This window comes from Bicyclus anynana, chromosome 27, assembly GCF_947172395.1.
Source record: "Bicyclus anynana chromosome 27, ilBicAnyn1.1, whole genome shotgun sequence".
NCBI lineage: Eukaryota > Metazoa > Arthropoda > Insecta > Lepidoptera > Nymphalidae > Bicyclus > Bicyclus anynana.
In genome coordinates this window covers 2,486,804-2,512,985 of record NC_069109.1, presented here as the reverse complement: position 1 = coordinate 2,512,985, position 26,182 = coordinate 2,486,804, and the positions used below count along the sequence as shown (strand labels likewise).

The following is a 26,182-nucleotide window of genomic DNA, read 5'->3' as shown; positions in this document are numbered from 1 at the left end:
GAATATGAAGACATTGAAAGACAAAGAAGTTTAAGCAAATATTACCATAGTCAACGAACGTCTAAAAGCAGCACATCTAAATGGACATGGTTTATGGTTACCGGAGTTGCTATATTGATTGCTAGTCGATATTTTTCTTTGCGTCGTTAATATTTCGACAAATACATACTATTATGGGCAACCACATAAGAGATGGGAGGATGACCTACCGAAAGGATGGCGAGGAAAGGCCAGAGATTGAGTAGAGTGGAAAAGTCTGGAGGAGGCCTATGTCGAAGGACAACCTGATTGCTCTAGTATATAAATTAAGTAATAGTATTAAGTATATCGTATGTAATAGCAATCAGAGAATAAAGGCTATTTTTATTTTTATTTTTTATTTTATTTATTTATTTATTTATTTTATTATTTTTCTTTGCGTCGTTAATATTTTGACAACCTATCCCACTGTGTTGTGGGTTTGTTTCTGAGTTAGGGTACAAGACAGCCTCTGTAGTGCAGTGGATTTACAAGACAGAGGTCCTGGGTTCAACGACAGGCTGGGCCGATTTAGGTTTTCTTAATTTTGTCCTTATTTTGCTGTGGCTAAGTTACTCTACGGGCAAAAATGTACTGCCAAGCGGTTTAGCATTCCAGTATGATATTGTGTTGAAACAGAAAAGGGTGCCTGCTAACAAGTTTGCCCGCTTCCATCTTAGATCGCATCATCACTTACCATCAGGCATCATCACTTACCATCAGGTGAGATTGTAGTCAAAGGCTAACTTGTAAAAAATTAAAAAAAAAAGTCTGTTAGTCACCTAATAAAATTAACATCAAATCATTCACAACCACAGTCTTAAATTCCGTAAAGTATTCTGTAAAGCGCATTGTTGATGAAAATCATAATGGCAAACACACTGGATAGTCGTTTTGATCAGTTAGCATTTAATTAATTAATAGTGAATACAAATTAACGTGGTTTGAAAGTTTAAAGTATTCTGTAAAGCGCATTGTTGATGAAAATCATAATGGCAAACACACTGGATAGTCGTTTTGATCAGTTAGTATTTAATTAATTAATAGTGAATACAAATTAATGTGGTTTGAAAGTTATACTATAGTATTTATATTATAGTATTTATATTATAGTATTTATGAGATACAGAAATATATGAAAAACTTTATCGCGGTCATTGAATGATCAAAAATTATTACTAATGTTTCTATTTTTATAACAGATAATTATTTAACTATGATAAAATGTGTATTATCCATAAAATAACAAAATAAAACTTTATTATTGTTTTTATTCATTGTGCTTGTTTTTTATTATTATCTATCTATATATATATAAAATTGAATTGCTGTTTGTTAGTCTCGCTAAAACTCGAGAACGGCTGAACGGATTTATCTTATCTTGATCTTGAAATGTTTGTGGAGGTATAGCGAAGGTTTAAAAGGTGAGAAAAATTTGATAAATTGCCGGGAAAACCATAAACACGACCCTTTTCTATTTCCCATACAAACGTTTGAGTCAAGGGGTAGGGTAGGGTAGGGTAGGTGTAAGCTAGGGGTAGGGTAGGGGTAGGGGTAGTGTAGGGGTAAGGAAGAATTGCACATAAGTCAAAGCGAAGCTTGACCGGGTCCGCGAGTTATATTATATTTTTACATTTTATATTTATTCTTTATCACCCCATAGTACCTCCCTTCTTATAAGAGAGGATATGGAGCTTGCACCCACCAAAGCTGCTCTAATGCGGGTTGATGAGTTGAGTGAGTGATAATGTACTGGCGTGCACAAGGTTTTTAACTAGAGTAAGCATTATACATAAAGATTGCACAAAATAGAAAATTCCTTCTAAGTATACAGTTTTGTAAGGAGAAAATGATCATTTTATACTATACCTAGACACAATACATATGTCTAGATATATGTTGCCTTCCTTATTATAAGAGAGGATATGGACCCTTAACCCACCATGCTCCTTTATGGTGGCTTGGCGAAACCGTCAGTAGATCCACTAGATGGCGCTGTTCCCATTCCTTATAAATTTGCGTTTACTGTTACGCGATCGTCACAGTATGAAAACTGCCACTAGGCACTCAGGTAAAATCGTAGTCTTGACTACGATAAGTTAAGTTGGCACAAAAAAAAATACAATACAAAATAATAATACCACAAAATATTTATTATAACAAAGTTAAACAAACTTACTGGACAATATTTTGTAACCTACACCTGTAAAATTATACCTTGATAATACTGTTTGACTTCACAGTGTCACCTAATTGACCTGTCAGACACGCTTACTCTGAGCGGCCGGACTTTAGTTTTCGCCTTTCAGTTTTTTTATTGAAAACATGATTTTATTTACACTGAAAGTATAGTAGATTCCAGGAAAACTGGTTTAAAGCATTTAGATCGGTTTAAAACAAAAGAATTTGGCATCCTTTAGTTTTATGTGCCATTTACTAAGACTATGACGTCACAAAATGGCAGACAGTGTTTTTTGCGATTGGAAAAATAGATAAAATACGCAATTTTTAACTCAAGTTTCTAAAGTATCCCATAAACGAAGTTAATATTGTTTTTATTTCATTTTATATGAGTCAACTAGCTTAATATCTGGATTTTTGATCATATGGATGCCATGTTAGTCCACAGAACAGAGCACTTAACTTACGCATAAGTCTTATATCTGTGTGTCAATCGTAAATAACAATAATAGAATGTAATTTAAAAAATACATATAATTAATTTGCACAGCCAAGGTTTTCAGAGAGCACCAAGCACCTCCATAGTTAATATTATCAACAGTTTATTTCACTTCTACTTCAAGCAAAGATTCATTCATCTTGTGTTTCAAACCATTTATGTGAGTTTCCACATTATATTTAGTATATGGTATATTAGTTTTGCATATTTTACAAAACACAGCAGTAGGTTGTTCCGTGGGTTGCAACAGAGCGAGCATTTCAGGTTCAATACCTATATTTTTTAACTCTACATTAGAGTTGGCATTCTTAGGTGGTATGTCCACATTTTTAACATCTTTGACATTATGTTCGACTTTTACCCATGTACTAGGTTTTGAATTTGCAACTGTTGGCTGATTGTATCTATTTGTATTAATATCTTTGTCGATAGAAGTGGACGGATTAATGTCAGCATTCACTGTCGGCATATTTGTGTCTGTCATAGGTACAGATGATGCAGTAAAATCGGCTTGCGCTAATTTTTGCTTTAAATTCTTATTATGTTTTCTACCATACGCGTGCATTATCTCACTCTTTAAACCAACTTCAACCTTGCAAATGTTGCAGTAACAACCATTGTCTTTTAAAAGCAAATGGTTGTCTTTTAACAGTTTCTCATAATTTGATTTATGAAATTCGTGACTTATATGTTGTGAAACTGCTGTTTCGTTGTACAAAACATTCAGGTTGCATACTCTACAGCATAGTACAGCTGGGTATTGTGTTGGTTCCATATGATAATGACTTAAAATTTCTGTTGGTTTTTCAGTGTTCTCATCTAAAGTCAGATTTCCATTTTTGTCAGCGTTTATGCGATGGATTCTTCCATTCATATGCTCTTGTATATTGCGATCGTAGTTTGGCACTTTTACATTACAAACATCGCAGTGAAAGAATTCAATTGACATTTTCTCGCTGTCTTCATTTTTCTCAGAGCCGTTATTTAATACAGTGGCTTCATTTTCGACAGTAGCTTCATTTTTGTCAGTGGCTTCATTTTCGTCAGTAGCTTCATTTTTGTCAGTGGCTTCATTTTTGACAGTGTCTTCATTGTTGTCAGTATTTTTATTTTTCTCAGTAACTTCAATGACATATTCAACAGTGAAACACTTAGCTTGATGTGATTTATTATTCATGTGTATCAATTCATTTTTTATCAAGACAACTTCATCGCAAGGTTCGCAATAGTAATGTATGTTTTTCTTGATTTTCTTAATTCTATTATCCTTCAGTAATTGACAGTACTTCTCTACGTGGATTTTCTCTACAACATGTTTTTTTACATTTTCCATATTATTTGGTATTGTAACATCACAAACTTTACAGACCAATTCGTTTTCTATCTCTCTCAATAAGTAATGATACTTGGATTTTGTATTTGAAATGTGTTTTACTGTATTGTTATGTTTTGCACGACGGAACAAACTCACGTATTCGTTGCATGTGGTACAAAAATATTTATTTGTTTGTATGCCTGTTCCACTTACATTAGGTTGAAGATTGTCAAAATCAACATTTGCTAAAGATTTTGAAACTTGAATCCATTTATCATTGCGTTCTACATATTCATCTGAACCCTCTTTATCATTTGTATCCTTATTATCATTTGACTTCTCATTTCTATTTAACTCCTTAATTTCATTTGATTCCTTTTTTTCTTTTGACTCTTCATTTTCATTTACCTCTTTTACTTCATTTGACTCTTCGTTTTTATCTTGCACTGGCACATACTTATCATTTGTATTGTCAACCTTGTTTGAATTTATACTTCTACATGATGGTACACATATATCTTCAACCAATTTATCAGATATAAGAAGTTCATTTAAAATGAATGCATGATCTTTATCACAAAGAGCGTGGAGGTCTGCATTTTCTGTTATCGTGTTGCAAATAAGACAGTGAGTTATTCTAGAATCTATCTGGAAAATTACAAAGATTATCATCATTCCACAAGCTTATATCATTGAGTTAGATCGCATTCATAACTTAACCTAACCTAATCTTTATCAAGGTTATTTAATCATACGATCTATTTGAAAAATTACAAAGATTATCATCATTCTACAAGCCTATATCATTGAGTTAGATCGCATTTATAACTTAATCTAACCTAATCTTGATCAGGGTTATTTAATCTTACACCCAGATGATTTAACACATTTTAGCCAATATATTGCTAATATATTAATAGCAGTAGCTACTGGAGAGAAGAAAACATTTTTTAAAAATCCTACAGGAATCTGAATCAACCTGGACATTTTACATGTTAATATCTTTTATAACACATTTGCTCGTAAAGTATCTCTTATTTCACCAATTTCAACATCGTAATGTATCTCATTACGCACATGTGCCGTAATGTAATGTAAACCTTTATCATCCGTCTAAAAAAGAACGGTACTTTTTTAAATCTGCTAAAATTAAAAAATCACTGTTAGTTTTTAGAAAATTTCACACCGGATTTAGCTTTAGTAAATTGGAGACTTCGTGGAACTGCCACTCCAAGAATCCTATATGTGATTTCAGGATATTCGGTTCAGTAGTTGCAGCGTCGAAAAGTTCCTGTGAGAATACGGGGATATAGACACAAATAACATGACCTTCTAATAATAAAAGATTTTTCAAAATCGGTTCAATAGATCCGGAGATTACCCCTGATAACACCACAAACTTTACCTCTATAATATTCATATAGATATTAGTGTAATAATATTACCTGTCTTGCACAGTGTTTATCCTTCAGGGGAGCTATTAAGGAATTAATGTGTTTGTAACTCATCTTATGATCTTCCACAACTTTAACTTTGAATATCTCTTTACAAACGTAACATTGTATTAGCTTCTTTCCAATTCTATTGAAGCTGTGAAAATTATCCTGATTAACTTTGACAACGCTTCCATCAATTGTTTCAATTTCAATCATACTAATATCATCTTGTAATTTAAAATACATTGGATATTCAATACGACTTTGCAGTAAGGACAAATATGATTTCATAAATATTATTTTACATTCCCTTTCTGACAATATGTCTTTTTGTTGGGTTTTTATGTCTATTTTAGATTTATCTTCTAATAGTGTATCTTTTTTTGGTCCATTGTTCTGCGCTATTTTAACAGACTCTTGTTTAATTATTTTTTCTGATGTCGAATCTTTTTTGTGTTCATTATTCAGTTCCATTTTAGATTCTGTTTCGTCAGTAATTTTGGAGCCGTTAACAAATTTCCGCATTGCATCATTTATTTTCAACTCGAGATCTTTAGTCTTTTCATCGTTTTTATCATTCTCATCACAATGATACAAAAGCAGGAAATCATCAAATATTTTCTGGAGTATCACACTATTTTTATGTGCAAGCGATTTGTTGTGTGCAGTGTTGTCTTTAATGTCCACAACTGTAACACATGTGGCACAAAAATATACTGACTCATCAACTTCATCAAAATCAGTTTGTGCATTGTTGTCTGTATCATTTATGTGTTTCTTCATTCTATTGATAGCGATGTCAGCTATTTTTACATTCGTTTTGTGTCTCATACTCAGTCTATGTTCACCTAAAAATGGTTTTGGTACTTCAATGTCGCAAATGTGACACCGTGTGTTTTCGATTTCAAGTTTTGGCTTTAAATCTGAAACATGAGAATATGAAATAAGTAGAACTTTAATGATTATATAATGATTTATTTATTTTGCTATCATCCGCGAAAATTCGGCGAACCCATGCGACAACGTCACCCAGGTCCGACAAAATACTCTCTACGTACGTTTCACCCCGAAACCGGAGCATCCTCAGGAGATGTTGACTCTACAATGTGCAATTGCAAAAACTTTAATGATTTTTTTGTTCCATAAATTATACCTATTTCTAACTAGCACCCACTTTAATCTAACCACATTAAACCATTAGCGTGCACTTCATAGATATGAAAATGCAGTCCTTACTCTGAGGATTAACAAGTCCTCAGGCATCAGGCGGTAGTTCATAATAAACCTATATTGGAGAAGACATTTTCCACTTTGTACATTTTGTATTTATAATGTCTGCCCCAGATAAAAGCATTGTGTATTTGGCACGCCATTAATCATTTATATTTTCAAGCAATATTGTCACTTAAAACTATCTGAAATAGCATGGTGCGGGTGACAGTTCGTTTCGCTCTTGAAAGTAGGCCACGTTTCGCGATAATAGTACGTATTATGGACGTCACAAGGTACCTGTCACCCATGCTATCTGAAAAACACTTTAACATCAGGTGAGATCCCAATCTAGGGATAACTCGTCATTGAATTAAATAAAAATATGTAAGTAATATATATATATATATATATATATATATATAAAAAAATATAATATTATAAAGAGGAAAGATTTGATTGTTTGTTTGTTTGCATCCGTACTTTCATTTGGTACTTTCAGAGCCTATTAAGTACTGAACCGATTAGTAAAAAATATTTCACTGTTTAGTAATAATACTATCCCCAAGTGCTATAGGCTCTATTTAATCCCCATATTCCCACGGGAACGGGAACCATGCAGGTGAACAGTCTGCTAGTATACAATATAGGCAAGGGGACAAACCTTTGGCACTTTCATCATCTTTACTTTTAATTTCAAACTGATAATACTCATTATTTCTCTTTTCTAAATTACTCTTCGACCATAGAGGTACAATTCCATTGTCTTTTGTGTTGTAAATAGTTGGTAGCAGGTTCAAATCCACAGCATCTAATGATATCACATAGAGATTCTTGTCCCTGGGTTCCATAGTGAAGAACTGGAAATAATTTTTATATCATTATCATCATTATCAACCCATATATATTGTAGCGGCTATCAGACATGCACGCGTCGCGCCGTCGAGAGCCTCACTGCGCCGCCGCCGACGCATCATATTAGGAACGCTGACTGCCAATGTCGTTGCCTTTCGCATTAATACTGAGCTCGATTAGAGCGAGAACATATTTATATACGGAGTTCGAAGTATGCCGTCTCTGTCGATTCACCTGTTGCTATGTATAGATAAGGACAATCGTAGTCTATCTCATTCAGGTCCAATATTAATGCTGTTTAAAATGTTTATAGAAGTAAGACTAAAATACTAATATAATAGGTGTTGAAATAAAGATATTTACGCTAGCAAAATCTGAGTTTTATTTTCACTTCGAAATGGACGGTAACAATATTAAGAGAGTAAAACAATTGTGTAAGTAGCAGGGTATCTGCAATCATCACTTTCAGAGCTACTAGGATTTAGAGTGTTATATTTGCAACACTTGTTCTCTCGCTCAAAAATGCCCCATACTAAACGGCACAAATGAACATTGTCAGTGATCATAGTGAGCATTAGATTTTTATGGTGTTCAAACAGTATTGCAAAATATGTTTGTTATTTGTGCATTTATGTTTACACTTCATATAATAAAAAATGTCACATTGCTTGTAAGAAAGCTAACAATGTATGAAATTTCATCTAATTGATACAAGATTTTTAATTGATTTTGAAATTTTGTAACATTATGGCAACCTTGCCAAATGCAATTAGTAATATTAAGTTTGCATTAATTAATACTCATTCTAATATAGAACTAGCTGCAGTTCTAGAGAGGCCAAGGTCTTTAAGCAAGTTACTTATAGAGAAATTTCTCTACCCCCTACTTCTACGGCGTACAGACCAACTACAAAGCCATTTTTAGTTAGTTTATTTGTTAGGTCATAATATTTATTCACTTTTATACTGTGGTCCTTCGGAATGTTAGTCTCCCACAGAACAAGTACTATACCTACGTTTAGTTTGTTTGGAAAAAAGAAAAATATTGTTAAGGTTAATATAATAAGGTTATAAAGGTTAATATTGACCATATTTTAAGCGAATGTATCATAAAAATCAATATATTCAAACCTAGTCATCATCCTCATTGTTGATATTACTGTTCCACATTATTTTTCTATTCTTTACAAGTTACATATTCTTTCTTTAAAGGACAATAATCTATTGTAAAACAAGTTTCTTGCGTGTCAAGCATTTTCAACGAGTTGTCAAGCTAAAGTGGCAATGTGCAGGGCACATAGTCAATCTCACACTAGAATCTGTAGTGTTGGCAACCCTAGAACAGGTGGACTGATGACATCAAGCGGGTCGCAGGGATTTGTTGGATGCAGTCAGCTGGATTCAGAGTCATGATCTTTGGTAGTCCCTACAAAATGCCTATGTCCTGCAGTGGACATCCATTGGCTGATATGATTTAATTAATGTCAGGGATGTATTGTAAAATAAATTCCTTGCATGTAAATGTATGATAGCCCAGTGGATATAACCTCTGCCTCTGATTACGGAGGGTGTGGGTTCGATCCGGTCTGGGGCATGCACCTTCAACTTTTCACACATGTCTCAAACAGTGAAGGAAAAACATCATGAGGAATCCTGCACATCAAAGAATTTACCTAATTATCTGCATCTGTGAAGTCTGCCAATACACATTGGGCCAGCATAGTAGACTACATATTGGCCTAACTCCTATCATTCTGAGAGGAGACTTGAGCTCAGCAGTGAGCCCAATATGGGTTGATAATGATGATAATGATATAATTGTTGCTCTTTTTAACAATGGTTGTCCACTTAACCTCATTTGTGTTATTTTGCTCAGTCAAGTAACTGTATAATTTTATAATGAATAACCCACATTTGGCTTACTGTTGAGAACGAGTTTCCTCTCAGAATGGGAGGGGTAGGCTAATAGTCTACCACACTGGCTAAATGCTGATTGGCAGACTTAAGACTTCACACACATAGCGAATTAAAATTCTCAGGTATACCGGTCTCCTCAAGATGACCTTGACTTATTAACAAACAACGGATTTGAATGAGATTAATAGGGTAAGTGAACTTTATATCGAAAAGCTTGGATTAAAAGTAGGTGGTAAAAAAAGAGAAATAATTATAGATTGTAGAAATTACTTACATGTTATTGTTCAAGTTGAACAATAGTTATTTTGTACTTGAAGTACTGTTTAGATAACAAAGAATTCGCCCTTTTGAAGTTTTATATATAGTAGTTATAATATAGAGATAACACTTATTGGATACCACTATACTTAATAATATTTAAAATAATGTGCTACTAATTTACTATATTCTACTTTTACTGATAAGTGATAAATTATGTTTAATCAATTACAAAGATTTCTAATGATAAAAATAAAATTGACATTCAAGATAAAAATTCAAGAAACGGTTAATTCCCGCCCAGTGTTGCCAGTTGGATCTTATGAGAAGTTACCCGAAATATTAAAAAAAGTAACCTTTTTGTGTAAAAAGTAACCTTTTGACTAACTACTCTTGCTTTTTGCGTTCAACAGCATGGCTAAACCACCATTTCAGCCTCTGGGGGCTAAAGTAATTTTGTTTTTTTTTTAATATCCGTCTTTTACGAATACTAGCCAAGTACTAAATTACTACAAACCGAAGGAGATTTTACTAGTAAATAGAATCATCTTAAGTAAGGCCCTGATTGTTTGCCTTTTACTTATGGGATAAGAAAAATACAATTAAAGAGCAAGGATCTAAAATACAATAGACGTTAATTTCTTAAATTCATACTTGATTTTTTTAAGAAATTCAATGTGACTGCAACTTGCTTATTTCGCAACGTCAATTGTAACGTCTTCATTTAAAGTGAGATTGACACAGAAACATCGATGAGTTCTTGAGCATTTGTTGATTTAACGACCGTTCTGTTTTAGATATACGAAATTGTAAGTTAATTCTAAAAATTCCGAAATATCACGTAAAAGTAACCTTTTTATTAATGTAACCTAAAAGTTACCAATACAGTCAAAAAATCACCTAAAAGGTTACAAAAGTAACCTTCTGGCAACACTGTTCCCGCCCCGCCGCACTGCCATAGACATTAGAGCTTAATTTAAATTTACTCTTTGACATTAGCAAAGAGTATAAAATCACTACGTTCACAGACAATATACAGTCGCATGAGCAATGTTCGTGGAGGTATAGGGAAGGTTTAAAAGGTGAGAAAAAATCAAATAATTTCCGGGAAAACTCTAAAAACTGCCCTTTTCTATTTTCCATACAAACGTTTAAGAGTCAAGCGGTAGGGGTAGGGTAGGGGTAGGGTATGGGTAGGGTAGGGGTAGGGTAGGGGTAGGGTAGGAGTAGGGTAGGGATAGAGGTATAGAAGGGTAGAGTAGGGATAGAGAATAAGTGCACTTATGTCAAAACGAAGCTTGACCGGGTCCGCTAGTAATAAATATAAACATGTGTTTAATTTTGAACAAATGTATTTTATAGTGTTGTTAAATTATCAGTGCTTATATTGTCGATGTTACCCAAAATCGATATTCGGTTTGTGATGAATATCGCTGTTGAGCTTTCGCATAAGACATCGATGTTTTTCAGCAAAAAACGGCATGGTCGAATCCGGTCCGGGCACACAGAACACTAATACTCATGCACCTCCAACTTTGCAGTTGTGTGCATTTTAAGAAATTAAATATCACGTGTCTCAAACCAATACACTGTAATCTTTGTATCAAACGATGAAGGAAAAACATCGTGATGAAACCTGCTTAACAGAGAATTTTCTTAATTCTCTGCGTATATGAAGTCTGAAAATCCGCATTGGACTAGCGTAGTGGACTATTGGCTTAACCCTTTTACCAACTCGTAAATCTATGGCTTAACCCTTCTCATTCCGAGAGGAGACTCGAGCTCAGCAGTGAGCCGAATATGGGTTGATAATGATGATGAAATAGACCCCTATTTCACACGGGTGCAGTGCTGATGCTAAATACACTACAGAAAAACTGTCAACGTCGGTTAAGTATAAAAACATATCACTAATATTATAAAGGCGAAAGTTTGTGTGTAAGTGTGTGTGTATGTTTGTTCCTCCTTTACGCTGCGGCTACTGAAGCGATTTGGCTGAAATTTGGAATGGAAATAGATTTCATTCTGGATTAACTTAAAGGCTACTTTTCATCCCGAAAAAGTCCATGGTTCATGGACGAAGTTGCGAGCGTCCGCTAGTTAGTAATACACCGTTGATTAAAAACGTAAAAATTGTAATAAAACTCCGGTACACCGTATCATTTCAATCGTTCAAATCAAATCGCAATGAAAAAAAAAAAGAAAAACATTTTTAATTTCTTATGTAGCGAAAATGAGGTTGTGGCTTATTGAATTATTGTTGGGTAGGTACGTAGTCATAAAATTTAACAGATTTTATAAAGGATATTCATAACTCCGTCATTTATTTACAGATTTATAAATATTTAATGCGATTTACTGATCATGTAAGGCGGTGCTAAATCTATAATTAAAATAAATCTGTAGAGAGGTCAACTCTGTACATGAAATACTATATTGTTCCAAAATAACTATCACAGGGTGATTAGTGATCGATACTGATGCCAAAAATGCAATCAGTAAAATTTTTGTCTGTCTGTCTTTATGTTTTTTATAGAAACAAAAACTACTCAGCGGATTTTAACGAAACTTGGTACAATTATTCTTCATACTCCTGGGCAGGTTTTAGTATACTTTTCATCACGCTACGATCAATAGGAGCAGTGAAGGGAAATGTTGGGAAAACGGGAGAAGTTACTTTATTTTTTAAGCTTCCGTCGCGTGGTAGGGTAGGGGTAGGGTAGGGTATATCGAAAAGCTTGGATTAAAAGTAGGTAGTAAAAAATAGAAAAATTGTAGATTGTAGAAATTACTTACATTTTATTGTTCAAGTTGAATAATAGTTATTGTAAACTTGAAGTAAAGTATAGTTTAGATGACAAAGAATTCGCTCTTTTTAAGTTTGATAACACTTATTGGACACCACGACTAATAGGAGCAGAGCAGTGAATGGAAATGTTGGGAAAACGGGAGAAGTTACTCCATTTTTTAAGCTCCCGTCGCGTGGTAGGGTAGGGGTAGGGTAGGAGCATGGTAGGGGTAGGGTTAAGTCCCTACTTATCCCCTGTATGGTATATAGTACCTATGTAGATAGTAGATCTGAAAGAGTAAGCTCCATTCGTGCGTCGGAGCTGACACATACTTTTTTACTTTATTTAATTATCTTTCAGTCTCATTTACAATAGCCAATGGAAATAGAACAATAGAAACAACTAAAAACAATTGCGAAAACATAAAATGCATATCATCAGACGCACCAGTGTGCGTCAAACTTAAATACAATTCCAAGAAACAAGAAGAAATTTTCATTGTTGCAATAAATAAATGCGAAATAATGCATGCTAAGTGTAAAACAGGTGAGTTCATCATCATCAGGCACTGACAATAAAATGGCAATGGGCTGGTCACATCGCACGCTGTTCTGACAGAAGATGGACAATAGAAACAACCAAATGGAAGGGTCCATCAGGTAAAAGAAAAGTCCATAGACCAAAGCAGCGATGGGAAGACGACATCGCTCAAGCAGTGGGGAGAAATTGGATTGACCAAGCCAAGGACAGGTGGAAAAGGTTGTGGGAGGCCTATACCCAAAATGGGGTCCATATCCCAAATAATTTAGATCTAAGTTAAACACTAACATTAACTAACACTATATTATAAGTACATTTGTAAAAAAATGTAATCACTAACACAATGTAAAATGTAAAAACTGAGGATATTGGAATAAAAAGGCTTTATTATTATTATTATTATTCATCATCATCATATCAGCCGATGGAGTCCACTGCAGGACATAGGTCTTTTGTAGGGACTTCCAAACATCATGACACTGAGCCGCCTGCATCCTTGACATCGCTTGATGTCGTCAGTCCACCTGGTGGGGGGCGACCAACGCTTACTAGTGCGGGGTCGCCATTCCAGCACTTCGTGACCCCAACGTCCATCGGCTCTTCGAACAATATGCCCCGCCCATTGCCACTTCAGCTTCGCAACTCGTTGAGCTATGTCGGTGACTTTGGTTCTTCTGCAGATCTCCTCATTTCTGATTCGACAGGTGAGTTTAACCTAAAAAATACAGTACACTTATAGACGCCGCGCGGTTTCACTCGCGTGGTTCCCGTTCCGTCAGGAATACGGGAATAAAATATATGTTAGGCTATATATACGAGGAAACCATAATTTTTTTCGGGATAAAAAGTAGCCAGTGTGTTAATCCAGAGTAAAATCCATTTTTATTTTAATTTTCAGCCAAATCGGTTCAGTAGTTGCGGCGTTAAAGAGTAACAAACATCCAAACATACAAACTTTCGCATTTATAATATTAGTAGGATTGCAGGGGGCATATCTACTGAACCGCTTTTGAAAATTCTTTTACCACTAGAAAGTCACGTTATTTGTGAGTGTCATAGGTTATATATTCCCTATATATTTCACACGTGAAAGGTAACTAAACTACGCGGGTGAAACCGCGTGGTGTCTGCTAGTGCATAGTAATATTACAAAGAGGAAAGATGTCATTGTTCGTTTGTTTGTTTGCATTGAATACACTCTGTAACTACTGATAGCGATTTGAAAAATTCTTTCACTGTTATGAAGCTACTCTTTCCCCGAGTGCTATAGGCTATATTTTATCCCTGTATTCTCATGATAACGGGAACCACGCAGGTGAAACCGCGTGCCGTCTGCTAGTATACTATTAACTGTGAGTTGTAGAAAATTGATTTTATTTCTCAGGTATAGATGCAGATATAGTTCCTATGATCAACTGCAAGCATGAGACCAAAAAAAATACAAGTATTCCGTCTTTTCGCTCTACATCCCACCCTGGCACCAATAATTTTAAAAATAAACAACATTTACATAAAATTCCTTCAAATCCAAGTCGTAAAGTGATAGATCCTTCTTGGCCTAAAGGTAGCTCCGAAGGCTCTCATAATATTGATGACAGAAATGACAATGAAGATGATGCTTTAGAGTTTAATGATGATGATAATATTCAAGATAATTCTAATCTGAATGAAGGTGTTGAGCCATGTGAAAATTATGATAGCGATGATGTTAAAGTCCAAAATGACAACGATGTTGAGGATAGAGATAGTACTGTAAAAGAACAAGATGATGATGATTATGATACTGGTGATGTGAAACTTCAAAATGACAATTTTAACAATGATAGAGATGATGCTGCAGAAGAGCATTATGATGATTATGATACTGGTGATGTTAAACTTCAAAATGACAATTATAATGATGATAGAGAGCAATATGATGATTATTATGATACTGGTGACGTGAATGAGAACAATGGAGATAATGTTATAGAAGAACGTGATGACGAAAATATTGATACTGGTAATAAACTCCAAAATATTAATGGGGATGATCGAGATGATGCTGTAGAAGAGCAGGATGATGATAATATTGATATTGGTGATGATAAGCACCAAAATAATGATGTGGATGATCAAGGTGATGATTATATTGATATAATCAATTATAACGTCCAAAATGGTGATAATGATGACTTTGCGGGAAGTGAAAACGATGATAGTCAAGTCATTAATGTAGAATTCAAATATGGAAGTTATGAAGGAAATGCTAAAACAGTTAAGGGTGTTGAGGATCTTGAAGAAGAGAATGGTGACTTCCATGATGCTAGTGCTGATAAGCTCAAAAAAGATTATCACGACGACCAAGAGGAAGCACAAAATAAAGATGATGCTTTAAATCACGAACCTACTGAGGTAGCTATTACAACAGTACTCAACCTATAAGGTGCAATTTTGATCATTGATCAATAGGATAAGTAGTTGACTCATATAAAATTTAATATAAACCATATCAATTTCGTATAGTACGTTTAAGGGTCCAAAATATAACGTTATTAATTAATAAAAGTAAAGGATTTCTTATAAAACTTAATTTAAAAATCATGTGTTTTTTAAATTTTCCAAACGTTAAAAACGCTGTCGTCCAGTCACCTTTCATACAAAAAAAAAACTAAATTGAAATCGCTTCATCCGTTCGGGAGCTATGGTGCCAGAGACAGACAGACACGTCAAACTTATAACACCCCTCTTTTTGCGTCGGGGGTTAAAAAGAGGATTATTAATACTAAAACTTTTGCCTTATTATTTGCAGACAATAGAAATTGGTGATATAAGCTACGGTAGTCCAGAGGATTTTGAAAAATACAAAACAGTAGGCAACAAACAGCCAAAAAAATTTAAATCACCCGGAGAAGAGAACGAATCTATAATTTTTGACCCTGATTACGATAAAACAGATGAAAATGAAGGTAGCGATAGATAATTTTATTTATCTAAGTAGGCGACAGTTTTCCATGTACCTTACGGTGGGAAATCTGCTAAGTCTGTCAGTTAAGTTAACACCTTAACACCTTTATTACTATACCAAACAACATTATACCTATTATTCCAAAAAAAAATATTACATGAAAGAGAAACTTAAAAATATCTAGCGGTTAGTAGCGCCATCTTTTGTGTCGGACTTGCTCCTTCTAGTTAGTTCACTATTATGACGTTGAAATACTACATTGAAAACTCGGCGCTGGGCTTACTTGTGTTGCGTAGTTTAGCAGTGAAACTACAAATCAAATCAAATAATTTATTTGCTAGAATGTGAGACATGTTTTGGTCCTAAAATACAGATGGCGTTTTTAAAACTTAACAGTATGTTATGTAGATTACACTTTTTGTAACGAATGCTACAGAGTAACAATGGGAGAGTAACGTTTAACGGTATAAAACCTATTCTGCCTATTCTGCGCACCATTCACTTTTCAGGCGTATTATTAAGACATAGTGTATGCTGTAACATACACCTATTATATACGACTGTCTAAGTAGATTTATGAAATGAAATGAAATGAAATTTTATTTGCCTAATACACGTATACAAATGGTGTTTTACAAATATAATTAGTCACAGTGTATTACCATTAACATGGTGTGCAAATTTTACAATTTTATAAAGCACTGTTTAAGTAATATTATTTACTTACAATGTTATAATTGTTACTAATAAAATAAATACAATTAAGATTGACATTTAAATATATCTACATAATTAAAATTAAATTATACGAAAATATGTCCAAATGAAATTACGATCTACCGCAGGAAGACATGTTATTTTAATAGTCAGATATAATAGAAAATTATAAGAGAATCATGCATTAGTATTAGATTACACAAAATAAATCAAATCAAAATTTATCTATCGAAAAATTCGTCTAATGAGTAGAACGATTTATTACATATACATTATTATGTGCCTAGTGCGAGTTTTCAATATTTTCATACTGTTACTATCGCGTTGACGTAAACGCGAATTTATATGGAATTGAAACAGTTGTGCATTAGTGCCACTAGATGGCGCTGTTTCAATTCCTTAGAAATTCGCGTTTACGTTACGTGACAGTATCAAACTGCCACTAGGCTCTCTGTATGTTATTTCGATTACACTTTTTGTAACGAATGCAACAGCTTACTCTTCAGGTCGAGCAAAGAAGTTTAGCTTAAGCATAAATAAAATGGTTAAACAGAGTTCAGAGTAACAATGGGAGAGTAACTTTTAACGGTATAAAACCTATTCTGCGCACCTTTCACTTTCAGGCGTAGTATCGAGACGTACATGGTGTATGCTGTAAGATACACCTATTTAGACAGTCGATCTGTGTGCCTAGTGGCAGTTTCCAATATTTATAATTTATATGGAATTGAAAAAGTTGTGCAGTAGTGCCAATAGATGGCGCTGTTTCAATTCCTTAGAGATTGGCGTTTACGTTAACGCGATATTAACAGTATCAAACTGCCACTAGGCCCTCTGCAAGAGTAAACTCCACTCCAGCAAAGAGTGCGTCGGAGCTGGCAGACATTTTTTTTATTTTACCAGCAAAGAACGTGGAATATAAAGACAATTGTCCCGCGGAGTGTCCCGCTAGACGAGTGATGGTGTGTGCGCGATGTCAACACAACATACACCGCACTTTTCTGAGTGTGTGCCACCTCAGACAGTTCCACTGCAAGCATCCCAATGAGAGTGAGTACTTAATATTTTTTTTATAAATATACTTGTTAGATTTTTAATTATTTAAATAATTATAAATACATAAGACAACATATAAAAACTCCTTCTTCCAGATAAATATTTTAATCTGTACTGTTTATTAATGATTATAGTTTTATTCTGAGGTTTGGTTGGGTATTGTGGTCTATACTCTAGGAAAAAGAGGTGGACATGTGATTAAGTGGCGTTTAGAGGTGAGTCGTACTCGCTAAAACGCGTACTGAGTGTTACGAGTACGAGTACGCCGAGAGACGCGCTCCAAAGACTAGCTCCACGAGTATTTAGAAGTACGAGCCATTAGGACCTATAGAATAGATACGTACTCCTAAATACTCAGTGGCCAGCGATTTTACGTCATATTATCTGATACTAAGCGTACATTAATTTCAAACGAGTTCTACGTAGTCATTTGGACTTGTGGTATGTACGCAAGGTACAAAAAAATTGATTCCTGAGTTCGATCCCGGGTAACAGAAAATCTTTTTTGTCTTTTTATTTTGTTTTTTTCAATTGGTTTCTTCAACTATTTTTGGTTTTTATAATCCACAAAAAAAAGAAAAAAATTTGCAAACAAAAATATTTCAGTCATTAATTTCAATTTAATTTTATTATTTACTTATTTCTTTTAATATTACCTCATGATACTGTCGGGTTACATTAACTTGTTACTTTAGCGGATAAATAATCATACTAAAACAAATAAACATTATGTTTTTAAAATAAGGATTAAAATCAGGGACTCCAAATATTGGAGTATTAAGAGTATTAAGTGTATACTGCGTTAAAAAATCGGTCTTATGTTTGATAAAGTAAAGACAATTTTTCATCGGCAATGGGACGTCACTCACACATTCTTAAACGAACGCGTCCGGGAACGCGTCTCGCGATGTTTTGTCTGTTGGAGTATGAAGTGTTTATTGCGTTGAAAAACCGGTCTTATGTCTAGACAACAAAGTCTATTTTCTTTCGGCATTGATAGAAGTCTCTCACTCACACATTACTAATCGAACGCGTCTCTGAACACGTCCCGCATTGGTTGGACCGTTAGAGTATTTGCGAGTATTGGACTCGCACTCCGTTGACGTCTTGCGCTCCTCGGTACTCGGTACTTCTAAATACGCTTAATACGTGTATATGTCCCTGCTCCGTACTCGCACGCCATACGTCTTCCAACAAACCTAGTGTTAAGACCTGCTCCAGTATATACGCCTCACCTCTAGTGGCGTTAAGTAAATTTAATTAATGTATTATCCATCTACCAAAGTAACGATTTGTTTAAGAATGAGTAATAAGTTATTTGAAATACAGTTTAATCATTCCAGCTTGTGTTATTTTATTTCTATTCTATTATACTTAAACAATACTAAACACTAAAAGCACTCTCAACATCGTCACTGACAATAAAGATTTATTTAATTATACTTTGAGTGAACTCACAAAGGCTGCCCAGTGGGTTATTTGTTATAGTACCTAGGTAAAATAAATTTTTGACTTTTTATTGTTTTAGTTTTTTGTTACTTGTAAATTGTATATGGCTACACTAGTGAATTGGGGATGACCTGTTATGTTAGTGTAAGTTTGTAAATCAATAAATAAATAAATACACATCACTATCTAGCCCCAAAGTAAGCATACAGAGTAGTACTAAGATAGTTGATATTATAATATTAATATACAATTATATACTACATACAAAATACTTATATATATACTTATATAATGTATAAATACACACAGACACTGGAAAACATGCTCATCACACAAATATAATGGCAATCTAACCACAGAATAGAGAATGATAAAGAATTAGTCTTTAAAAGTCGCGCGGTGAAGCCGGTGACGGGTGAAAACAATAAAAAAAAACAAACGTCTCGTTGACATCCGCAAGGTACAAACGTTTTCATAATTTGTATTTCAAAATTTAACACTAACAACAATTACGTAAATTAATATAATAATCAATAATACCTTTATAAAACACACTATCTTAATTCTAACACGTTCGCTGCGGCACTGATTTTTCTGTACTTTCCTCTGCGTTACGAGGTTTTTTGACCTCATACTAAAACTTCATGTGGTGCGATACTCTTGAAGACACTAGTCTTACGAGGTCAATTATTCTCGTACCGCTGCGAACGTGTTAATTTTTGTAACACTTTTTAAAATATTTAAAAACATAAGCACATATTTAATTTCTTGAATAATATTGGAAATTGGAGGTTACTGTTGCGAAGCTTTGTGTCGTAACTCTGACTAACTCGTAAATGTATTGATTTTTGAATTTGCATTTGGAATGGCTGCATCGCTGCCGTGTTCCGTGTGCTCTATCTGCCAATTATTCTTTAATCTGTGAATCTAACAAATTATTACTGTACTAGCGGACGCCCGCGACTTCGTCCGTTTGGAAATCAATGTAAACTTTCAAGCCTTATTTCACCACTTTACTGGGTTGAATTTTAAAAATTTATGAAGTACATTAAATTGTATTTTTTTGATGATTTATGAACAAATTTTGAAACTGTAACTCTAAAAATGAAGGACTTTCCATACAAACTTTCAACCCCTATATCACCCCCTTCTCATTTTATTTTCGCAAAAAAAGTATCCTATAACCTTCTCCGTATTATGGTCTTAAACCGTGCCAAGTTTCATTTGAATTCATTCAGTAGTTTCAGCATGATGCCCGAATAACAAAAAAAGGACAGACAGACAGACAAAAAATCGAAAAAAAATTTTTTTAGCTCCAGTATCGTTTATATAATGCCCCCCAACAAAAATTTTCGAAATATCTTCAATGTACAGAATGTACAAAATGTACAGAAGTCGTATTATAAGTATAGATTCTAGATCTTGTTACAAATGGTATAAGTAAAATCTCAAATTGTGAATAAATGTATAGAAATCGACCAGTTATATTTTAAGTAAAGAGTAAAGATAAAGATGATTTGATGAATTATTGTGTGAATTCCAATCCACGCCAAGCTCATGCAAGAGGCCATGTCCAGCTAAATAATGCACAAACTGCAATGAAAAAAAAACATTATTACGTCATAAGTACTTTTTTTTTTTAATTTTATAGAGATGGAACTAGTGAGCAGGCGTCCTTGCATGTTGTCGGCGCCATATTTGATGGACCTGCCATTGTCTATGGCGAAACAGCCCGATCCAGGAGATGAAGACACAGTTCTGAAGTTCCTCCGTTGCAAGGAAAAGGGGAGATTGAAAAGAGGTGCAGTTATTATAGTGCAACATCTTGCGTTAACCTGCAATAAAGGATTTTGGGTATCAGCGGTAAAGTAGGCGCGTCGGTTGGGCGTCACTGCGCGCGATTTTTGCGTACTTTATACTACCTTTAACCCAACGATTTTATGCTATTAGATATGTTACGTGTTTACAAAATCACAACAAAAGTGATCTGAATTTAGCTACTCCCGTGGGAATATAGGGATAAGATGTAGTCAATGACACTCACAAATAACGTGGCTTTCTAGAGATAAAAGAATTTTTAAAATCGGTTCAATAGATCCATAGATTACTCCCATCATCACAAACTTTACCTCTTTATAATACTAATATTAGTAATTGTGTGTTTTCAGATCCAAGATGCAAGTTTTGACTGTAATAAATGAAAACGAATGACTGTAATAAATGATGAATTTGATTGAAAACGACATTTTTATTTAATACCTACTTAACATTTGCATTCCACAACCTAAGGAATCAGCCATTTTGTCTATTCTAATGACCTGTATAGGTCGTACAGATTACATTAGTATTTTAGTCGAGTACGAACAATTTTTGGGCGCTAAATCCAAAAATTGTTCGTACTCGACTAAAATACTAATGGAGTAGTCTGTACGACCTTCAAGGTCTATTAAAAATCTTTTATCGTAATTAGATAAAAATTCATACAGTTTTAGCTTCCTTACATTAAATGTGACATTTTTTAATAAATAAACTATAAACATAAACGCACAAATAACAAAGATATTAGTAATTGAACGCCTTCTGATCTGATCCTTTAAATCCCTGTAGCTCCGAAAGTAATGATCGCAGATACCCTGTTACTTTTACAAAATTGCTTTACTATTAGCATTCTCTTAATTTATATACAATTTGAAAAACTGTTATCATCCCTATTACCAATAAAAATACTCCATCTTAAAAACGTAAGACGCCATTTTTCTTGAATAATATTAAAAATTACTGATGCGACGGTTCGTGTCGTACTAACTCGAGAGTGTATTACTTTTTGAATTTTGTATTTGGAGCGGTTACGACACCGTCGTGTAACGGACGCTCCATCTGTATATTATTCATTAATCTGTGATATTAATATTACTAGTGTGATCTATAGGTCAGACAAGTTTGCGGCTTTGGAAATGGAGATGTCAATCTAATTTGGTTTTGACACTGGCACTGATACTTTCCCTTGGTGCGGAACGAGGTTTTTTGACCTCGTACTAAAACATTGTGGTGCGGAACGAGGTTTATCGACCTCGTATCTTTTACGAGGTCCATTGACCTCGTTCCGCAGCGAACTAGCAAACTGAGCTTGATGAGATCGACCCTTGTTTATTTTGCACTTTCAGTAAACAATATTGTTTTTTATTATTATTTACAAGTTAGCAATCGACTACAATCTCACCTGATGGTAAGTGATGGTGCAGTCCAAGATGGAAGCGGGCTAACTTGTTAAGAGCAAGATGAAAAACCACAGAAATTCCGGGAATCGAACCCAGGACCTCGTCTTGTAAATCCACTGCACACACCACTGCGCCACGGATGCCGTCAAATCTCTCTATATTTCAAATTGCATTATTAAGAAAATTGCACAAATAAAATGAGAAAAAAAACACCAAATAACGAAAAATATTTATTGTCACAGACTTAACACGTTCAGTGCCACCGACTCGCCCGGAGAGTCCACGTAAATTTTATTCCAGCGCCGTAGACTCGCCTCGCGAGTTCAATGTTTTTGCAATTTTTTTTCAAAATGCATGTGTATTTTCTGCTTAAAATAATACTGAAGACTAAATATACACTAATCTAATGAATAACGTGGTGGGCCGGGTGTGCAGACCCAGTTTATAATCGAAAGAAAATAAACTATTCTGCAATGCCTTGAACTCGCTAGGCGAGTTCACTAACATAGATTCTCAAACTTTTATAAATGAAATATATAAAAGGTAGATACTTTTATTTTCATTTTACCAAAAGTCACATTCACTCGTAAAACAACGGCGGATTGTGTTCGACACCTTGTAGGGGCTCGAATTTGGTGTTCACCAAATGGGTACTTCTAAGTTTTTGAGTCTGTCCTTGCGTTTTTGTTAAACGAACGGTGCAGAAAACACAAACTCAACTCTCGGTCTATTACTTTAAGAGTTACAACTGAAAGAGGATCCCTTCGCATTGTTAAAAATTGCCGGCAAAACAAAAGGAACCGGTATTTTTTAACATGAACGCTCTGGTTAGTAAGCAATAAAAGCACTGATAACATTGTTTTTGCCAAGCTCTCATTGGTCAATCTCGAGTGAAGTGTTGTAACAAACCCGACTTTCTTTATATATAGATTAGTGTTAAGCACGACCCTTTCCTTATCGCACGCGTATATTTGTTTTCTATCATTGTGACTTGGCTTTCGATTACTGGACCTGTTGGAGTACCTACTGTTTTAACCCCTGGCAAACGTTTTCTGGACTTTGAGATTCTTGTGTTCTATGTTATTGTGTTTTGTGGTGGCCTGAAAATTTCGAAAGTAATTAAAATGTAACTTTACTCAAAACATCTATACATATAATAAGAAAATCTGTTTATAAAAACAATATAAGATATCAACAATAATCAGTATTTGTAAGATTGAGAGCCACTGCATAAATTACGAAACAAACTTACCTTTTCGTTTATTTATAGTGTTTCTTGCCATTTTCTTTTTGTTAAATTACACCATATACTAGTTAATTGCTTTAAACACGTAACGTACACTGTCACGGCCACAAAAATAACAGAACATAGTTTTTACCCTAACGCAATGCCACTGAACTCGCGTGGCGAGTCGAATGATTCGTATCGCAGCGCCGGCGACTCACCTAGCGAGTCCAACGTAAAATGTAGGCGGCTCCCGAGAAAACATCGTGAAAATCGTAGCGGTAATGAAAGTGTTAATTAATAGTCAGACATGGCATCGATATAAAAATATACGTACTAGTAGGTTTATTATTTAAGTTGTAACATAAACTATGTATTAATCTTATTATAATATCAAAAATAATCTTAAATTTATATACCTAAAAACTAAAAAAAAAGATAGTATCTATCCAAAGATAAAATTTACACAAAACAAACATTTATTAACTCTTTTTAAAAATATTAAAAAAAAAAAAACAAAAATAACACTATAACTTTCAGTGTAACAGAATTATGTTATTAGCATGTATTTATGACATTTCGGAACATCGTGCGGCTGTGCTAAACAAGATTTTAGGTATCAGCGGTAAATATTAAACAGCCAATTACGTTTATCAGTGTGATAAGTATTATTACATTTTAAATGTGTTATTTTTGGCCACGCCCAAAGGTATGCTGGACCTTTAACAGGACAATGTCATATGTCACGTCGATGCCTTGTAGCCTCAGACCAATTATAGAAGGACCTGTATCGCACTCATAGTCACGAACTAAATTGTCTGTCATTTTCTGAGGAAAACGAGCTTAGATTTGGTATATATCTTATACTAAACTAGAAGTTTTTGCCCGTTTTTTACACAATTCAATTACACAAAAAGGTATTTTTACAGAGCTCTTTAACTGACGAACACGATTACAACTATTTAACATCGATCCTATAGAGACAGTTTTTATAATCGCATTAGATCGTTGATCATATACTTTGACAGAAAAGTAACGTCTAGCGAGGCAGGACCGATACAATAATTGGTCTGAGCTTGTAGCGAATGACGTCACAGTTTATGATTGGCGTTTGCGGTGACGTGATAAAAATACAATTTTGTATTATAAAAATATTAAATTATTTTATAATAATATAATAATTACATTATTTTCACAAATAAAAATGTCATTAGAGTTTTTACGCATACCTATATACTGCCTACATGCAAAAAAACTTTCTTAGTTTTATACAGCAGGCAAGTAGCCTGTTGACATTTAATAAATCTAGTTATCTCTAAAATCTGTGGATGAGACAAAATAACGACAAGGCAATTGTAATTGAATGTTTGTCGCATTCTATCACGACATGTAAGAAACGCAATTTCTGAGCGGCCGGAGACTAATATTTAATTTCCGATACGCCATAAAGTTTGCATCAGACATAATAAGTTGTTATATAACTAAAATTATAATTATTTTAAATAAAATACGTATTTAGATAATATTTTAAAACAAAAAAATATATAAGTCAAGCTGCACTTAAAACATAATAATAACTAAGTAGGTATTTATTTAAACCTACCTACATACTTGTTTTTTGTTTATTAATTACAAGTTAGCCCTTGACTAAAATATCACCTGATGGCAAGTGAAGGTGCAATCTAAGATAACGGGCTAACTTGTGTGTAAGATAATCCACACCCATTTCGGTTTCTACACAACATACTGGAACGCTGAATTGCTTGGGGTCTTTGCCGGTAGGATGGTTAGCCACAACCTCCCACTAGCCATTTAGTAACCTGTAGGCTGTGACATTGTAATAGTGAAATTATTAACTGCCGAAAGCTATATATATATATATATAAAACTAGCATCTTGCTGCTTTGTTCTCTGCATGCTGTTGACCTTTTAAATGTTGGCCTACATTAAATACATTGTTTGGCACATCAACATCACAGATGTCACAATAATAGGGCTTATTCTCATCAATGTAAATGTTATTATTTTCCAAATTTTCCCTGTGTCTTCGGCCTTGTTTATGCTGGTATATATTAAATTCGTGGTTTGTCACGTCAACATCACAAATGTCACAGTAGTAGGGCTGATACTCATCATCATCATCATTGTCACTATCATTATTCTCCAAATTTTCGGCGTGTCTTTGTCCTCTTAAATGCTGGTCTATATTAAATTCGTTATTTGGAATATTAACATCACAAATGTCACAGTAGTAGGGCTGATACTCATCATCGTCATCATCACTTTCCACATTTTCTCTGTGTCTTCTGCCTTCCAAATGCTGGTTTATATTGAATTCATTGTTTGTCACATAAACATCACAGATGTCACAGTAATAGGGCTGATACTCATCATCATCATCATCATTGTCACTATCATTATTCTCCAAATTTTCGGCGTGTCTTTGTCCTCTCAAATGCTGGTCTATATTAAATTTGTTATTTGGAATATTAACATCACAGATGTCACAGTAATAGGGCTGATAATCATTATCATCATCATCATCACTACTGTT

The 26,182-nt window shown here is 34.2% G+C and overlaps 2 protein-coding genes and 1 long non-coding RNA gene across 7 annotated transcripts; 1 reads left to right on the top strand and 2 right to left on the bottom strand.

Annotated features, from left to right (window-relative positions):
• Positions 1–2,150: 2,150 nt before the first annotated feature.
• Positions 2,151–10,005, bottom strand: LOC112046953 (uncharacterized). 2 transcript variants are annotated; one of them, XM_052890070.1, is made up of 5 exons: positions 9,704–10,005; positions 8,644–8,848; positions 7,323–7,518; positions 5,459–6,372; positions 2,151–4,661 (listed from the first exon to the last, which is right to left on the bottom strand). In XM_052890070.1, exons 3-5 carry the CDS (start codon positions 7,507–7,509, stop codon positions 2,802–2,804), a joined length of 2,961 nt encoding a protein of 986 aa, XP_052746030.1. In that variant the 5' UTR covers positions 7,510–7,518; positions 8,644–8,848; positions 9,704–10,005; the 3' UTR covers positions 2,151–2,801. The 2 variants fall into 2 exon arrangements, with proteins under 2 accessions (XP_052746030.1, XP_052746029.1); XM_052890069.1 differs by lacking the exon at positions 8,644–8,848 and having other exon boundaries at positions 9,704–10,004.
• LOC112046954 (protein PFC0760c) lies at positions 8,862–21,425 on the top strand. 4 transcript variants are annotated; one of them, XM_052890079.1, is made up of 7 exons: positions 8,862–9,618; positions 12,837–13,720; positions 14,401–15,410; positions 15,808–15,964; positions 17,584–17,730; positions 20,837–20,986; positions 21,354–21,425. In XM_052890079.1, exons 2-7 carry the CDS (start codon positions 13,441–13,443, stop codon positions 21,371–21,373), a joined length of 1,764 nt encoding a protein of 587 aa, XP_052746039.1. In that variant the 5' UTR covers positions 8,862–9,618; positions 12,837–13,440; the 3' UTR covers positions 21,374–21,425. The 4 variants fall into 4 exon arrangements, with proteins under 4 accessions (XP_052746039.1, XP_052746040.1, XP_052746038.1 ...); XM_052890080.1 differs by having other exon boundaries at positions 11,158–13,022; XM_052890078.1 differs by having other exon boundaries at positions 11,158–13,720.
• A 1,195-nt stretch (positions 21,426–22,620) lies between these two features.
• Positions 22,621–25,511, bottom strand: LOC112052861 (uncharacterized). The gene is made up of 2 exons (XR_002887339.2): positions 23,656–25,511; positions 22,621–23,503 (listed from the first exon to the last, which is right to left on the bottom strand). It is a non-coding gene; the product is annotated as an uncharacterized LOC112052861 (long non-coding RNA).
• Positions 25,512–26,182: the final 671 nt, after the last annotated feature.